This window comes from Hydra vulgaris, chromosome 05 (assembly GCF_038396675.1).
Source record: "Hydra vulgaris chromosome 05, alternate assembly HydraT2T_AEP".
Classification (NCBI taxonomy): domain Eukaryota; kingdom Metazoa; phylum Cnidaria; class Hydrozoa; order Anthoathecata; family Hydridae; genus Hydra; species Hydra vulgaris.
In genome coordinates, this window is record NC_088924.1 from 36,679,670 (window position 1) to 36,696,817 (window position 17,148).

At 28.9% G+C, this 17,148-nt stretch overlaps 1 protein-coding gene across 1 annotated transcript in view; it reads left to right on the plus strand.

Annotated features, from left to right (window-relative positions):
• Positions 1–12,606, plus strand: part of LOC100206935 (crk-like protein) — a 40,603-nt gene extending 27,997 nt beyond the window's left edge. Inside the window, exons 4-8 of the mRNA XM_065798064.1 lie at positions 10,445–10,549; positions 10,618–10,746; positions 11,117–11,215; positions 11,310–11,405; positions 11,478–12,606. Of these exons, the coding sequence (XP_065654136.1) occupies positions 10,445–10,549; positions 10,618–10,746; positions 11,117–11,215; positions 11,310–11,405; positions 11,478–11,639 (591 nt within the window). The 3' untranslated portion in view covers positions 11,640–12,606. The remainder of the gene's footprint in view (positions 1–10,444; positions 10,550–10,617; positions 10,747–11,116; positions 11,216–11,309; positions 11,406–11,477) is intronic.
• Positions 12,607–17,148: the final 4,542 nt, after the last annotated feature.

Sequence of the window (17,148 nt, forward strand, 5' to 3'; positions counted from 1 at the left end):
GCTATGTGCTCGGATCTAAAATCTCACTCCATAGTACATCATTCCGCACCAGCACGGGGCAGTATCTCTTTTGGCTAAGAGCGATGGCTTGTGGCCTACGGTGACTAATGTGTGCATTCGATCAATTGAAATTCATTCTGTAGGTCTTACATCTGGCTCTGATGTGCTATCCCATAAGCGCAAGGAGTGAGTGTGTTTAGCTTTCTATTGACCCGATTTGAAAGTGAATGAAAACATAACGAGACCATACGAAACGACCAAACGGTACATACTAATGCACTACACTATCACACCTGTAGACATCAACAGTCTTTAAAATCAGTATATCAAATATTTGTTCTTTGTTGCATATGTTCTATACACAGAGTGACTGGAGCGTTAGTTATTTCTACCCATGCCCTCTTATCGTCTATTCTTCGTTTTTCTACTTCACAAAAGTCTTGCCACACATTTTATATTTTCTTATGATTTTTATTTTTTATTCAATGACGTCATTTACAATCTGTTTTTATTTTCACATCTCTCATGTCTACGTAACTGGACAGCTCCGTTGGTCACTTTTTGCGATCTTTGTGGCGCATAAACAATTAAAAAAAAAGCTAATTTTATAAAAATTCAAAAAAAATTTTTTGTCTTGAATTTATTGTATTTGTTAATTTAAACTTTTGTCACAACTGTGTGCAGTTTTTAAAATGTTAACTTCTTCATTGAATTACCACTTTAAAATATCTATACATGAATTCCATCGTGACGGAATCACCGATTTGAGCTTATTTTCCACATTTATGTTATAAAAATAAAAAAACTGTAATGTGCTTTTTGTTATTCTATATGATATATGTGTTTGTCATACATTGGCCTGAAATACTTCTAATACCAAAAAACTATAAATACATAAATAATCATATAATATTAATATAATTATATGCGTGTCGGAATTGCCAATTTATGGACATGCATTTTATGGTATATTATTATAGTAACACATTTCTGCTCTCCTATTTAAATTTACTTAACTTCACAAGTGTATGTGTGTGTTAAAATACATACCATTTGCAAATAATTATCAAATTAGACAATTAGCATTCATTCAATTAATTAACTATTTTATTGTAAATATACGATTAATTAAATCTTGATGGAATTCGTCTTTTATGCTTTAAACCACGACTGCTAATGATAGGATTATCCATTGGTTCACTGTCTTTCTCAAGAACTGCAGCAACTTCTGTAGCAGTCATCTTCCCACTAATAATATAACGCTCTAATTATAGTTACATAGTGTTATGGATAGGAGAAATGTAATCTTGAAGTTAAAGATACACCAAAAGTAAAAAAATAGGGAATCTTTATTTACGACATATGCCTTATTAATACCTATTTTTTTGTTTTTTTGTTTTTTGTTTTTTCGTTATTAACCTCCTCAAGGCCGAGAAGGCCACTACAGATGAGGAGGCTACTTAATAGTGGTTATAACCCTCTCTCAACTGTATAACTCCGAAACACGAACCTTGAGGAACTAGGCTGCTGCGCGGAGAAACAAGTTGAGCGCAGTACTACCAGGAACGTGCTGGGGATCGAATTCAGAACCTCTCGCTTATGAAGCGAGCGCTTTACCACTACACCACTACCGCATTACATGTACCATGTTATACTATTACATGTACTATACTATTACATTACCATACTATTACATGTACCATGTTACAAATCAAAAATTACCTTTATATTAAAAAATTATTTAATAATTATAAAATCTGCCTTGGAACACACGATCTACAAAGTTCTTTCCAGATATAAATTTTTTATATCAATGAGTACTTGTTAGTGGGACTTTAAATTAAGGCGATGAAATTACTAAAAAATATAACTATATTTTACTATATTACTACTTAGTAAATTACTGGAAGTATTGTCTTGAAATCGAAGCTTTAGGAATAATACTGACAGCATCCACAGTCGGTGGCATAGAACCAGCATCCACAGTCGGTGGCATAGAAATAAAATCCATCCTAGGTGTTATAGAGCTTCAAGTGCGGCTTCAAGCATAGGAGAATTTTCTTTAACTTTTGCACGGTGCATTCGCTGTCTTTTGACAGCACTCTTTGGTGGCATAATGTTTTAATTTATAATTAATAAATTATATATACAATAAAAAATTGATGCAGCATAGTTGTAAAGAACAATCCTAATAGTAGATATATTTATTGGCAAATAATATAAAGGTAAAACATTAGAAAACTCCCTACAAATTAAGCATGTAAAATTGAAGTTGAAGTTGTGTGATTCTGTCACGATATTGCGTGATTCCGTCACGATATTGTGTGATTCCGTCACGCACATTAAACATTCATTCACATGAACAATATATCCAATATTCATTCAATTTATTCCAAATTTTAAATATTAAGATAATATGTAGTTATTTACTTTGATGTTTGCCAGAAACAATAATAAAATAAAGTTTTGTAATTATTTCGTGACGGAATCACAGAAAATCAATGAAATACAATATCGATTTAAATTCAATAAAATTATTAAATTTACCTAATAGTTTCTAAAAACTAATTTTACATATTTACTGTACAACATTTCTTCTTTAAAATGATACCATTCTTACCTGTTGATGTATTTTATAACATTAAATAATTAAAGATATATTGTAGTTACATTTTTCACAAAAAAATCCCAGGCAATTTGTAGACATACCTCGGTTTCACTAATTACCATAAACATTAATTAGCGAACTTATTTATTCATTTATTTAATATTTTCTTGTGATTAGATACGTATTAAAGCTAATTACACCATAAATTTACTGTAAAAAATTAGTTTATAAAATCAAGTTAAGGTTACGATTTTCGTGGAATTCATCTATATAGAGTTATTTAAATGTTACCAAATAAGAAAGTTTTTAGTGTAATGTAACTAGCATAGCCTAAGGTAAGTCCTTCATGTACGTGAAATGCTCTAAACCCGAGGCTTTATCACAAAACCTGCTCTTAGGTCTTTGTTAAATGGAATGATGTATTATTGGTAAAGCTAAATAAAAGTCTAGTTAAAATCCTGCGCTGAGAAAAGAAACTTTCATAATGCAGTCTTAAACTATGTTTAAGAATTTAAAATACAGTTCAGTTGCTTTTTTATTTTTTAAGCCAAAATGTAAATCGGTTTCTAATGTTAGATTTTAACAGATTGTCATTTATATTTAGATTCAAACAACAAAAAATTTGTTCAATTATAATATTTTATAAATGATAAAAAGTTCAACTGCAGAAGCTCTTTGGTGTTTAACGTGGCTGAAAATTGTTTTAAGACAGGATAATACATCATTATTATTTCAAATAAGTCAACAAAATTTTATAAAAGCTGCAGTTATGTACATTTTTCATCAGTTCTATATAAAATTAGAGGTGCTGAACACAAGTTTGAAGTCCACTATTGCTGACTGTCAACCTGCTGTTAACTCACTAAATACAATGGTACCATTAATTTTGTGAAAAATGAAGAGCGCGACTTCCTCTTATGATGACTTTAGTCACTGAATCAAACATTAAAACCATAATGGCCCATCATAGTTTCATCCCATTGCCCATGGTAACACTTCTCCATGACTTTAACATATTGGTGAAACTTCTTGCCATGCTCTTCACATGCTGCTCCCAAATTTGTTCTGAAGAAATCCATGTGAGGATGGAAAAGTGCAGCTTGTTTGACATTTGACACAACCATGAGCGTGATATGTTATCAGCAAATTCTCTATTAGTTCTTCATAGCCTTCACTTATGTTATTTCTTAGGAATCTATTTACTATGTGTCTAAATGCCTGTCATTTTCAAACCAGACATTGTAGTTTCTAAGTTCTCTGACTCCATGCTATGTATCTGCGTCCCAGTAAAAATGCAGGCTTTCAGTTTTGCATCCGATAACTTAGGTAACATGGAACATATGTACTGGAAAGCGGTGGCTGTGAATCTAGTGCTTTAATGAATTGTTTAGCTAGCCCCAGCTTGGTATACTATGATGGTAAAAGAACCTTCTCTGGCAAAATAGCTCTGCTGTCCAAAAGACATAGGAAGCGTAAATATTTGGTGTACACACCTTGTAAGGTGAGAAAGAAGCCAATTGATACTTATTGTAATTTATCTTCTCAAGCAAAAATATAATTTTTTTTAATCTTCCTTTAAATGCGTTGAGTTAGGATATTGGTTCTCATTATGTAAAAAAACACCTTGGAGGGTGCAAACAGAACTATCTATAAACAATGCCCATGCTCTAAGTTCATGCAAAAATCCAATTTCTCTAAAAACACCATCAACATTCCAGCAGAAACACAAGCTATTCAATACTTCATAAAACTGAGAAAAAGACTGATTCCTTTTCATGTATTTTGAAATCTTGCTCGTTTAAGTCAATAAGTTTCATTGTTTCAGCCTGAAAGTAAATATTTCAACTCCAGACTTTGAAATGTACTTTTTTTGTGTATTTTGAAATCTTGCTTGTTGAAGTCGCTAAGTTCATTGTTTAGGAAATTGTGGCTGTTTTAAAGGTGATGGAAACCATTCTTCAGATTCATCTGTAGAACTAACTTTATTGGTAAGATTTAATGATGAAGTTGATGAAATGAGAAATGGCAGCTTAACTGTAAATTATGTGGAAGTAGCAGTCTGTATTTTGATTAGTTGGTTCTCTCCACATGCAAGGAATAGCAAATGGCATGCTTTTACGATCTCCCTGTAGCCAGCCCTCCAAAGCTAATCTGACACATGAGGCGCCCATTTCTTGTCTTGATCACCTATTTGGATTCAAATGTACGCAGCATATCCAGTTTATCCGTAACAATAACAACATTGAACAATATCTAAAAAAAAGAAGACCAGGCGCTAGTAAAACAGTTTGATGATAAAAAGGAAAATATTAATTGATTTAATAATTTCCTTTTTTTTGATTCAATGATTAATTGATCTTTAGAAAAGATCAATTAATCATTGATCTTTTCTAAAGTTTTTATTTTATGCAAAGACTTTAAATAAAATAAAAAATTAATTATAGTTTATGATATATATATATATATATATATATATATATATATATATATATATATATATATATATATATATATATATATATATATATATATATACACACACACACACAGAACTGGAATTATTATGGATTTTTGGAATTTTTACCAAATTCCATTAATTAAGGCATCCAAAAAGGTGTTCAGTGGTTGAATATACATTTTGTTATAATTATATACATATGTAAAGTAAAGGGACTATTTTATTTCTAAATAAAATCCATTTTGATCTGTTTTATTTATTTTAGGGTCATAATATTGCTAAAATATACCTGTAAATTCTGAAATATATTAATTTGAGTTCGCGTCACTTTCTTTATACTCTCTGTGGTGTATGGTGTACTTGGTATGTACTTGGACTCTACAAATATAAGGTTTCAGTTCTGAACAAATAAAAAGGAGCTTTTAAGCAAAATGTTTGACATTTTTGACCAATTTTGAAGTGATGTGGAAAAGAAAGGACCTAAGTACTAGAAAAAAAGGACAAATCTGTGTTTTGTTAGAGAATTGTGGCCTAAAACAAAAAGAGATAGCTAAGAAATTAAAGATTTCAACACAAACAGTTAGTGCTGTGAAAAGAAAGCTGGATGAAGGTAGAAAAGTTGAAGCTGGAAGAGTTGGAAAATGTGGTCGTAAAAAAATAACTACCCCTAGACTTGAGAGAAAAATCAAAGTAATGGCCCTCAGTGATAGAAGAAGTTCTTGCAAAAAGATATCTATTGAATTAGCAAGTCAGGGCATTAATGTAAGTTGTAAAATAGTAAATAATTGCTTGTTGGAGAAGGGAATGAAGGCCTACAGACCAAGGAAAAAGCCAAGATTCACGGACAAAATGAAGCATGTCAGGCATGATAGGGCTGTTGAGCATGAAAGTTGGATGGAAGAAGATTGGTCCAAGGTAATTATTAATTTAGCTTTCTATTAGACCTATTATAAGATTTGATTCAGTTTATATTTTTCTATTATATGATTTTATTCAGTCTCATCATGTTTTCTGACTAATATCAGTAGGTGTTAATCATGATTGTAAATGTAATTTTTTTACTATGATTTCTGAGATACTTATGAGGCATTTTTTTATTTCAGGTTGTATTCTCAGATGAGTCGACAATTGCTGTGTTGGATGATAGGGTACAGACAGTCATAAGAAGGCCTGGAGAGGAATTCAAGGCTGAGTGTCTTAAGAAAACATTGAAGTTCCCTACAAAGATCATGGTATGGGGAGCGATATCTACCTATGGAACAAGCCGTCTACATATCGTGGAGGGAATGATGAACCAGAGAAAGTATAAAGAAGTGTTAGAGAAATGTCTGGTTCCTCAAATCCATGATTGGTATACTGATAAGGACTATATCTTTCAACAGGATAGTGCTCCATGCCATACAGGCAAGTTGTCAAAGGCATGGCTCCTAGAGAATGAATTTTCTGTGCTCAAATGGCCTGGGAATTCACCAGATATGAACCCAATTGAGAATTTATGGGATATTTTGAAGGACGAAATACATAAAGTTCCTATCACTTTCTTATCACTACAAAATTGCAGCTCGTAGAGAGGTTAATCCATGTCTGGTTCCACAACGAGGCAATTACCAAATTATGCCGTGATTTAATCATGGGCATGCCCAAGAGAGTGAAAGCATTTAAAGCTGCTAAAGGTGGTCAAACCAAGTATTAAAAACTTTAATATACCTGGAATATATAATCTATGACTATATTTTTCTGTGATGATCATTTTTTAAATAAAAAACTTGATTATTATTTAAAAACTTAAAAATCCATAATAATAATTCCAGTACTGTATATATATATATATATATATATATATATATATATATATATATATATATATATATATATATATATATATATATATATATATATACATATATATATATATATATATATATATATATATATATATATATATATATATATATATATATATATATATATATAAATATATATATTAATAAAGTAAAAAACTGATCATTGTTTTAAAATAAACACATTTTGTGCTTATTTTATTTATATTATTATATATTTTATTATATATATATATTATATATATAATTTATATTATTAACAAAAAATGTTATCTTTAAATTTTTTTTATGTAGGCATGTATTTTTTATGATAAATTTAAATGTTAAACTATTTTTCCTTTCTTTTCTTTTTTTTTTCTTGTTTGTTTTTCTTGTCTTTCTAAAAACCTTTTTAAAGATTATATTTTTAAAGTTACTTTTAATTATAAATAAGTTAAATTAAATCTTCCGATTGCAATGGAATAATGTAATGGCTTTATTTTCATATTTTAGAAAGAATTGTTTAACTTTTTTTTTTTAACTTGACTTACTAATCAGAGCATGAAATGAATAAAAATTACTATTTTAAAAAGACTACGTTATTTTTTTAAACAGTATTTTTTTTGCAACTTTTTGGAAAAAATGTTTATACAATTTAAAAATATATATAACAATTTTTAATAATTTCAATAAAATTTGCTCATTTATTAAACAATAATTAGAAGTAATTTGTAAAAGTGTTTTGCGTAACTTTAGTAAAATGTTTCAAAAGATCTAAAGTAATTTATTTCAAACCCAATTAAAAATGTAACAAAAAGTAATTTTCGCTTCGAATCTGAGTTTTTTATATATTTTCTTTTTTATTAAGTTTTTTTTTTTTTAAATTTCCTTCGTAGTTTAAGGTTAGCTTATTGTTTCTTTTTTCAGCACATATCTTAAATCATTTCTAAAACATCTAAACAGTCATGGTCAAGTCGTCAAAAAAAAAGTCATTTGCGTGGTCAATAGTAGTGCTTGATTGCACACCATTTCTGTCCAAGCCTGGTATTACAAGATAGTAGTATAATAGATTACAGATACTATAATAAGTCATTGTTTTAGTATGTGTAGCCAAAGAGCTTTATATTTTCAAGACCATTGTTGGAGAAAAGCTTATGTGTTATAACTTTAAGTCAGCTTTCACTTCGATTTTTGGCGCAAAAACTACTACACAGCAAAAAAAACAAATGGATCTATTATATCGTTTTTGGTCAGAATAGCGACTGAAATGCCGCGGTAAGAGCACTTGCTTTAGAAGCAAGAGATCCAGGGTTTGAAGCAAACTCTTGGCATACTTTGTACATTTGGTAAGGAAGGATGCATGAACTTCCTAGTTAAATGCTCTTTTGCAGTGCTCTGAAACTAGACTGTTAGTTCTTCTTGAGGCACCTAAAAAAAATTGAAAAAAAGTAGATGAGAACCAAATTGTTACAAAATATTTAACATTGCTGTTCTTTAACAAAGCATTAGTAGAAGATGTCAAAATAATGATTGGAGATTTATGTCATAAAGAAAAGTTTTTATTTACCTCAGGATTGTCTTTTTTTAATCTTTGAGTCAATGATTGTAATATTAATAATGCCTTTAAAAGTTGTTAAATGTTGATCTTCATAGCAATTAATTTAATGGCTTATTTTCATTTGTAAGTTGCACTTTGCACTAATACTTAATGCATTTCAAAAAACAATTATGGTTTAAGGTCAGGATGCTGAGCATTTCGCATTTGATTTACATGCTTGTTTTAGGGGATGGATTTAATTAATAGTTTTGTTGTTAATAATATTAAATTTTTTGTGTAAATGTAAATATGCAATGTAAATATTTTTCACACAATATTTTTCAATCTTTTTACTTATAGATATTTAGTTATATCTTTATAAATAGAGATCTTCAAATTGAAATTAGCAAAATTGGTTTTTTATTGTAAATGAAATATTCTTTCATTGTTTTGACAATACTAGATGGCTTACTTCTTCTGCTACATTTATAAAGTCTTTATTAGGATTAAAATTATACTAAGAAATATTTTTTGGGATATACTCTGATCAGAAAACCTTTTTTTTTTTTTGACTAAATTCATATAATAGAGAATTAAGTATTTTAATAGTTACTTGTATCCATTAAACTCCTTGTTTTTGTCATTGTTATTTTTTTGTCATTGTTATTTATCATTAAACTCATTGTTATTGTCTCATTGTTTCAAAAATAGTTAAACATATTTTAAGATGAAGGACCACTTTTTCATATTTTATTTTATAAAATTAAATATCTTTTAATACCTATGATGAAGTGTTTTCTTAAACCTGCTGTTAATGGAAAATCTGCCAAAGGTTTTTTAAATAGATTCTTCTGATCTGACATGAGTTATATAAAATAAGTTTTGGTGAGAAACTTTGTAATGTGACAAACTTTTTTATAATAAAATGCTTGAAAAAATTAAAAGTATAGCAAAAATCTATATCAAAGAAGAAAAAAGTCTTGAAAATGACAAGAAAAATTGCAAATAAACAGGTTCAGCTCGCTTAGAGAATGCTGGATGAAGCGACAAAATCTATGTAAAATGCCATCAATAATGAAGTCATACAGGTTATGAGCAATACAGGTGAACAGTTCAAAATAAAAAAATCTTGAAAGTGCTACAACACACAGAAACAAATAAATATTGGGTAAATTAGAATAAAATTTTAACCTTCTTTTGCTGCAATATAATAAATTATGTTAAATCGTTTTCTAGCCTGCCATGAAGCTTGTTGTAGGATCAATTTAGGTGAAGATGTTGCAATTAAAACTTTTTCAAGCGAGACATCACTTTCAACTTAACTCACCCCCACCCCCTTGTTACGATTTGTTATATTTTTGATGATAGAACATAACATAATTATGCAATAGTCCTATGTACCTAACTAAAATTATATCAATTTTAGTATACTTGTCTCTTGAAGACTCTTCTGCCACTTGATTTTAATTAAATAAATTAAAAATAACAAAAAAATTATACATGTTTCATAATGATTCTGTAATAATAATGTTTGATAATGATACAATCTTCAATATGTAATAACTTAATTTTTTACTAAATTTTTTTTGTCAAGAAAAATTCTTAACTTATTATATTTTAATATATCTTTAATTGAATAAACTTTTTAAATTTTAATTGCTTAGCAATAATTTGTTGTGAATAGTTCATTTCAAATTGTTAAAATGGATTTTCGAAAAAGCGTAATAAGTGAAAACTTATTGGTTAATCTGGTTAACGTGGTAACTGTTTAATCAAACAGCCAACCAATTTTAATCAACATTTTTTTTGTTTATCATGACATTTTTATTGGGTTGTGTTTGAAAAAATATTTTTTTAAACATGCTTGCATGTTTAACGACTCTAACGACTAGGGAAGTAAGGATGCAAAAGGGGTGAAACTGTTAACTTTTCTCATATCTGGAATGATTGAATCTTAAACTATATATATTGTTTTTATTTTAATTTTTTCAATATCAAATTAAGTTAATGTTTATATTTAGGCACCTCGGGTTACTGAGCCAACACCGACTGTAACTCCTGCTCCTAGTGTTACTCCTCCAACTCAGGAAATCAAAGTCAAAGCTCGGTACAATTTTCCAGGAAATGTAAGTTTTTCTAATAGTTTTTATGGAATTACTTGCTGTAACTCTTTCTAATAAATAACTTTTTTTAGGATCCTGAAGATCTTCCGTTTAAGAAAAATGACATTTTGACTGTGCTAAAAAAAGAGGAGCAACAGTGGTGGATGGCAAGAGATAGTATGGGAAAAGAAGGAATGATTCCTGCAAACTATGTAGAATTAGTAAGCTATTTCTAAACAGGTATTTATGAAATCTAAATTTGTAGCCCGATGCTTAAAAGTCCGTTAAAAGTGACTATTACAAAAAAATGCAACAATAAAAGGTGGTGAATTACTCAAAATATTAAGTTAAATAAAGGCTAGATTTTTATTTGAACGCTTTCTGTCTTTAAACAATTTAAGTGTATACTTAATGCATATGAAAACAAAACAAGAAAAGAAAATAGTTAAAAAAGGATATTATAGCTTACCATAATTTATAAATTTGTAAATCTTAAAAAAAAAACCACTTGTGTTTCTCAAATCTTCGGATATCAGTGTATTGCAATTGGTCAAGCTAATTAAAGCTTTTTTGTTTCTTTTTATTATCTAGTTACCGAGTCGGCTCTCATACCCATCAAATACTAAGCCTCTAAGATCTTCTATTCATAGTGGCGGTGGTGGCTACACTTCACCACCAAATGTTGAATCGGTATTTTCTTATTTTTTTTAGTTTGTTTTAAAGTTTCTTTTTTCTCTTCTTTTAGTTTTTCTTTATTTATTTTTTAATATTATTCTTAAAACAGACAACAGCTGCTGGTGCAGCTAGCGTACCTGTTATAGCTGAAGCTATGCAAGACAGAACACCAACCATATACGATCCCTGTGAATTAAAATTTCAAGTAAGTATTTTATAATTTTTTCTTTTTTCTTTTTCTTATTCTACTTAATGTAATTTTTTTTTTAATTTATAGAAAGGCGACCGTATTTTAGTGCAAAGTATGCGCGAAGACGGAACTTGGGAAGGTCAGCTAATGAACGGTAAAAAGGGAATTTTCCCTTTCACATACGTCAAAATAGTTTCTAATAAGCCGCATGATATCGCTGCATGGAAGGCATCTTTTACCCAAATATAGTGATATAGAGTAAAGTAAGTTATTATAAATATTGTTCTCCGATCATGCTAACTCAGCAGAAAAGTACCATGTATCTCGGACCTTTCTATTACTGATTTGCTTGAATATTTGGATCATTGGTTTGCTTTAAGCGCCTTCAATGTAGCGCCTGACATTTTGATACAATTGTTCTTTTATTAGGTCTCTCAGTACTTTCGAAATGCAACATTAGATGCTGTTTGCTTGTTCAGGTTACATTTGATGTTGCAACGCGTTACCACTATGTTAAGTTTGTGTTAAATTTTGTCAGATTTTTATTACAGCTGCGTTTCGGGTGCTTACATCAAACCATGCATGGCAACTTTATTTTTATACTTTGAAACGAATTGTTATAAATATTTATATATTTTTGAAATTTTTTATTTTATTTTATTACACCGTTTTGGCGCTATATCGTTTTAAAATTTGCTTTGAAAAAATTTTATAATACGAACTTTTTTTTTTTTTTTTTTTTTGGCTTAAATAATGTTAAAATAAATTGTTTAAATATTCTGTTAATTTGGAAATAAAAGTTGAATTATTGTGAATTTTGAATAATATAAAAAAAATTTCAGTGACGTCGAATCGATTTGATTGTGTTGTTTGTTTTTTTGTGAAGCATAATTTTTAGTGATTCGTTACCATTCTTTTTACTTTTGCATTCTTTGGTTTCTTCGAAATTTGCTAGAGGTTCGTTTTTAAAATAAACATTTTTAGTGACCATTCGCTTGATTTAATTCTTTTTTGGTAGAGTAAAGTAATAATTATTTTAACTGTTTTGCTGTTAAAGTAGGAAGTCTATTTTATATTTCATTTAAATGAAAGTCCTGTTTTATTTGTACATTGTATTACCTTAATTCTAGACTGCTGTTAGGAAAAATTTCCATTTATTTTGTATATCTGTAAAAATGTCTTTCAATAACTTTTGGAAATAAATTTATACGTTTTATCAGTTTTTTTTGTTTTGGTCATTTGATGTTTGTTATCTTTCTCGAATTGATTCAAGAAAATTGCAGTGATATAAGCCTGTGATCATAAAATTTTAAAAGTTGGCTTCACCCGCTTGCAATTTTGTTGTTGTTGCTGTTTGTTTTTTGTTACATTTTAAACAGCATTTTGTTATAAAATAAAATTATATAAGATAAAATATAATAAAAATTACAAGAAAAGATCATAAAAGAGAAATATAACCCCTGGTGACAAAAATTTGGCACAAAATAAACACAGACAGTAATAGTACAACTAAATTTTCTTGAATCAATTCGAGAAAGATAACTTTGTTATCTTTCTCGAATTGATTCAAGAAAATTGCAGTGATATAAGCCTGTGATCATAAATTTTAAAAGTTGGCTTCACCCGCTTGCAATTTTGTTGTTGTTGCTGTTTGTTTTTTGTTACATTTTAAACAGCATTTTGTTATAAAATAAAATTATATAAGATAAAATATAATAAAAATTACAAGAAAAGATCATAAAAGAGAAATATAACCCCTGGTGACAAAAATTTGGCACAAAATAAACACAGACAGTAATAGTACAACTAAAAGTTTAATGATCAAAAAATATTTTACGGAATATTAAACAATATATTAGTTTTTTATTTTCGGGACTGCAATAATGATTTCTCGCAATTACGACGTACGGCATCAACTTTTTTGTATACATGTTCACACATGCCTCGTACAAGATTTCTATCTATTTTTTTTAAACAAGAATGGATTTTTTTTTGCAGCTGATCTTCGCTTTCAGCTTCCCAATTGTTTTCATACACGTAGCCTTTAAGGATTGACCAGAAATCTTCAATTGGTCGTAATTCTGGGACACATGCTGGATTATCAAATTTTGTTACATAACGGATATTTTTCTCATTGAGGTAATTGGTCACACTTCTGGCATAATGTGAAGAGGCCAAGTCAGGCCAGAATACATAATTACCATCACTGTGATGTTTGTTTATAAAAGGAATCAATCGTTTGATGATGCAATCATTTTTGTACACTGTTTGGTTAATTGCTAGTCTCGCAGGAACAATAAATGGTTTCGAGAATCCACGAAAGGATATGGTAATCCACACAAGAATTTATTTTTCAAATTTGCTTTTGCGCGTATATTTTACATTTTTGGTGCATTTTTTGCGTCATCTGAGTAAAATCCAACATACGAATTTTTATTTGTATGTTTAAATGTAAAATAAGACTCATCGTCAATGACAAAGTCGCGGTTTCTGAATTTACGACAAATTCTTCCACACTTCAGTTGCAACTGCTTTAACTGTTTCTCAATGCGATCAGGGATTTTTTTTTTCTTAAAATAACAAATGTTTGTTTTGTTTTTTATAGTTTTTACAATGTAGGAATGATCACACTTGAATTTATTAGTAATTTTTCTTGTTGAAGTTCCAGACCGGTTGTTCAAAAGACCTTTCAGGCGATTGATGTTCCCAGCATGACTGCTGGGAACATCAATCGATGGGAATTTTTGGTTTTCTGCCTGATCCAGGCTTACGAGATTTAGGCTCATTGTTCTTCCACTTTGCCATATAACGTTTAATGGTTCTTTCGGGGTGATTAGAGGCAACGAAATACTCTATGGTGCTCTTCGTTTTAGCGTTAGGATGCAAATTACAATAGTTGTACACTTGTTCAATTAATGTAGTCGACTTCATTCTTGGATAACTTTTTTATTAATTAATCTAAGTAAACAAAACTTTCAGTAAAAGATAAGTAACACTTTATAAACAAAATAACTAAAAAATTAAGACTGGATAACTAAAAATTCAATAAGTTTTAGCTTATCAAAGATTGTGCCAAATTTTTGTCACCAGTGGTTAAAAACGCGGGGGCTTGTGGGATTTGTCGTCGAGAGTCGCAAAATAAACGAGATTTCTCGCAGTAAATAAAAGTTGTAAAAGCTAAGATATTTACAATTTCCTTAAAGAAGAATCCGTTATAAATGTGTCCGCGATACTTTAGTAAGGACTAGCAAAGTTTTCCCTATTCAAAAAGTCCAATAGGATCCTACAAAAATGTGGAGCAAAAAATAATGTCAGATTTAATACCTTAATATATTTAATGAAGTAAAACACAAGTTAAAAAAATGGTTATAATTATCTAATTTGTTTTTGTTTTTTTTGTCCCGTATAATCATATATAATACAAATATAAGGCTTTTTGACTAGGACTTCGCTAATGAAAATTAAACGAATACCTAATATTTGTTAAACCTCGCCTACGAAGTTGACTGAATATTCGGTCTTTGCAAATCCCCAGTCACCTAGTTTGTTTAAGAATTTAAAAATCCGATTAAAGGCTTAAGAATCTGGTATTCGCTTTTTTACTTTTGTAATATTAGGAATCTTCGGACTTGGGTATGTTTATGTGTACATAAAAGAGATATACAGTGGGTCGCCAATAAATTAGGATCAGTGTTAATTTTTCATGAATATTGTGTAAAAATGAATTTTTAGGCAAAACAAAAAACAAGGGTACAATTTAAAGCTTGTTTTTTTTATTCATAAATAAAATATAAATAAAAAAATTTAAACATTTTATAATATTCAAGTATTCATTTGTCATTACAACAAATATATATAATTATATATTCAATATATAAATATTTTGTAAAACCGCGCTTTATCTGCTTTGATGTGTCATGGTATACTTGCAATTGACTTTTTTATAGTTTCTTTTAAATCTTGGTTAATATGCCAAACCCTGCTGACCATTTCCATAAGATCTTGCTTATTAATTATAATTTATTTGCTAATCTTTGCATTACTTATTCACAAATATTTTCTTTAGAGCTAAGATCAGGCGAATTACCTAGCCATGGTAGTACATCAAATTTTTTCTGTTTTAAATAAGCCATAACACTTTTTGTTGTGCGGCAAGTTGCACCATCTCACACAAATATAAGATTTTGGATCTTTTTAGACCAATCTGCCATTTGGGGAATCAACTGATTCTCCAAAACATCTACATACTAGCCTTGTATTATTTTTCTAACCACTTTGTAGAGACAATTTGCCCCTTGCTCACAAATGCCATCACAGATCATTACTGATTGTGGATAATTCATTGTTTCCACAATGCAGTTAGGAAGTAATTTTTTGTTTGGTCTATGACGAACAAAAGCTGTTTTGTCCATCATTATTTGAAAGGTTGACTCTTCTATTATAATTTAAAATAATACTTATTTTAAATTATAATATTTCTTATATATTTATATAATATTTATAATATTGTAAAACAAATTAATAATATAAATACCTTTTGCAAATCCTCAACAAATTAGTGACAATAATTTCAAGCTCAGTTTTTTTTCTTCAGACTTTTTTCAAGCCCACTCCAGTCTTTTTCAACTCCACTCCAGTCTTTTTTCTTTATGAAAAAAGTTAGTTTCGATTTCTTGGCTGCACGATGGCGCATCAATCCTTCTTCTTTCAGCTTTCTGCAAATGGTTCGATCTGATACAACAATATCAGCTTCGTAAATAAGCTTAGTCAATACAGTTTGTGCAGTTTTTCTTAGAGAATATTGTGTTTTCTGTAAAATACTGATTTAACTGAATCTAATTTGACTAATTTTTGTTGGTGCACCATCGCATTTTTTTCCCCAGAGCAGAAATTATAAATTTATAACTTCAAAAAACGAACAGACGAGCACCTTTACGTAAACTTTAAAAAACACCTTTAAACCTTTATTTAATTTCTATTTAAAGATAATCACTGATTATTTTTAGTTTAAAAAAAAAATAAAATTAAGGAAATAAAGGACTCAAGGTAGGAATTAAACTAAATCACATTGAAATTTCACGAAATCTAGTTATTTCAATTATGTTAGCTCTATATGTTTGATATTCTTACTCGAACTTTTCTGTAATAAATTCTTGACAAAGTCTTTCAATTATTGATACTTAATGCAAATAGAAATCATCTGGAATATAATCACGAAAGGTGACAAAAGCAGAAACTTTTTTTTCTTTTTAGTTTACAATTTTTAATCGTAATATAACAATATAACAATACCTAAACTTGGTATCTGAAAGAAGATCCAAAAGGTCTTGTCGCTACAACCATATAAAATATATCAAACGTGTATATATAATATAATAAAAATACAATTGATTTAATAACTATTAACAATGTAGAAACAAAAACAGAAAATAAATTTGCATTTCAATAATATTTATAAATATTGTCAGTAGAAAGAATAAAGTTTTTAAATTTAGTTTTAAAAACGGAAAACGAAATTGACAAATCAAAATTTGGAACAACAATTTTGTTCTATAAATACGGTGCTCGATAGTTTATGCAAAATTGATTAAACTTTGTTTGACAAAAGGGTTCAATTAATAAATTATTATTTCGTAAAGTATATTTGTTTATAGCTTTATGGGTAAAAAGATCTTTAAAAATGAACAATGGTTGTTCACTTTTACAACGAAACATAAAACATAAAATATTATAGACATTGAGTTCGTAAAAGTTAAGT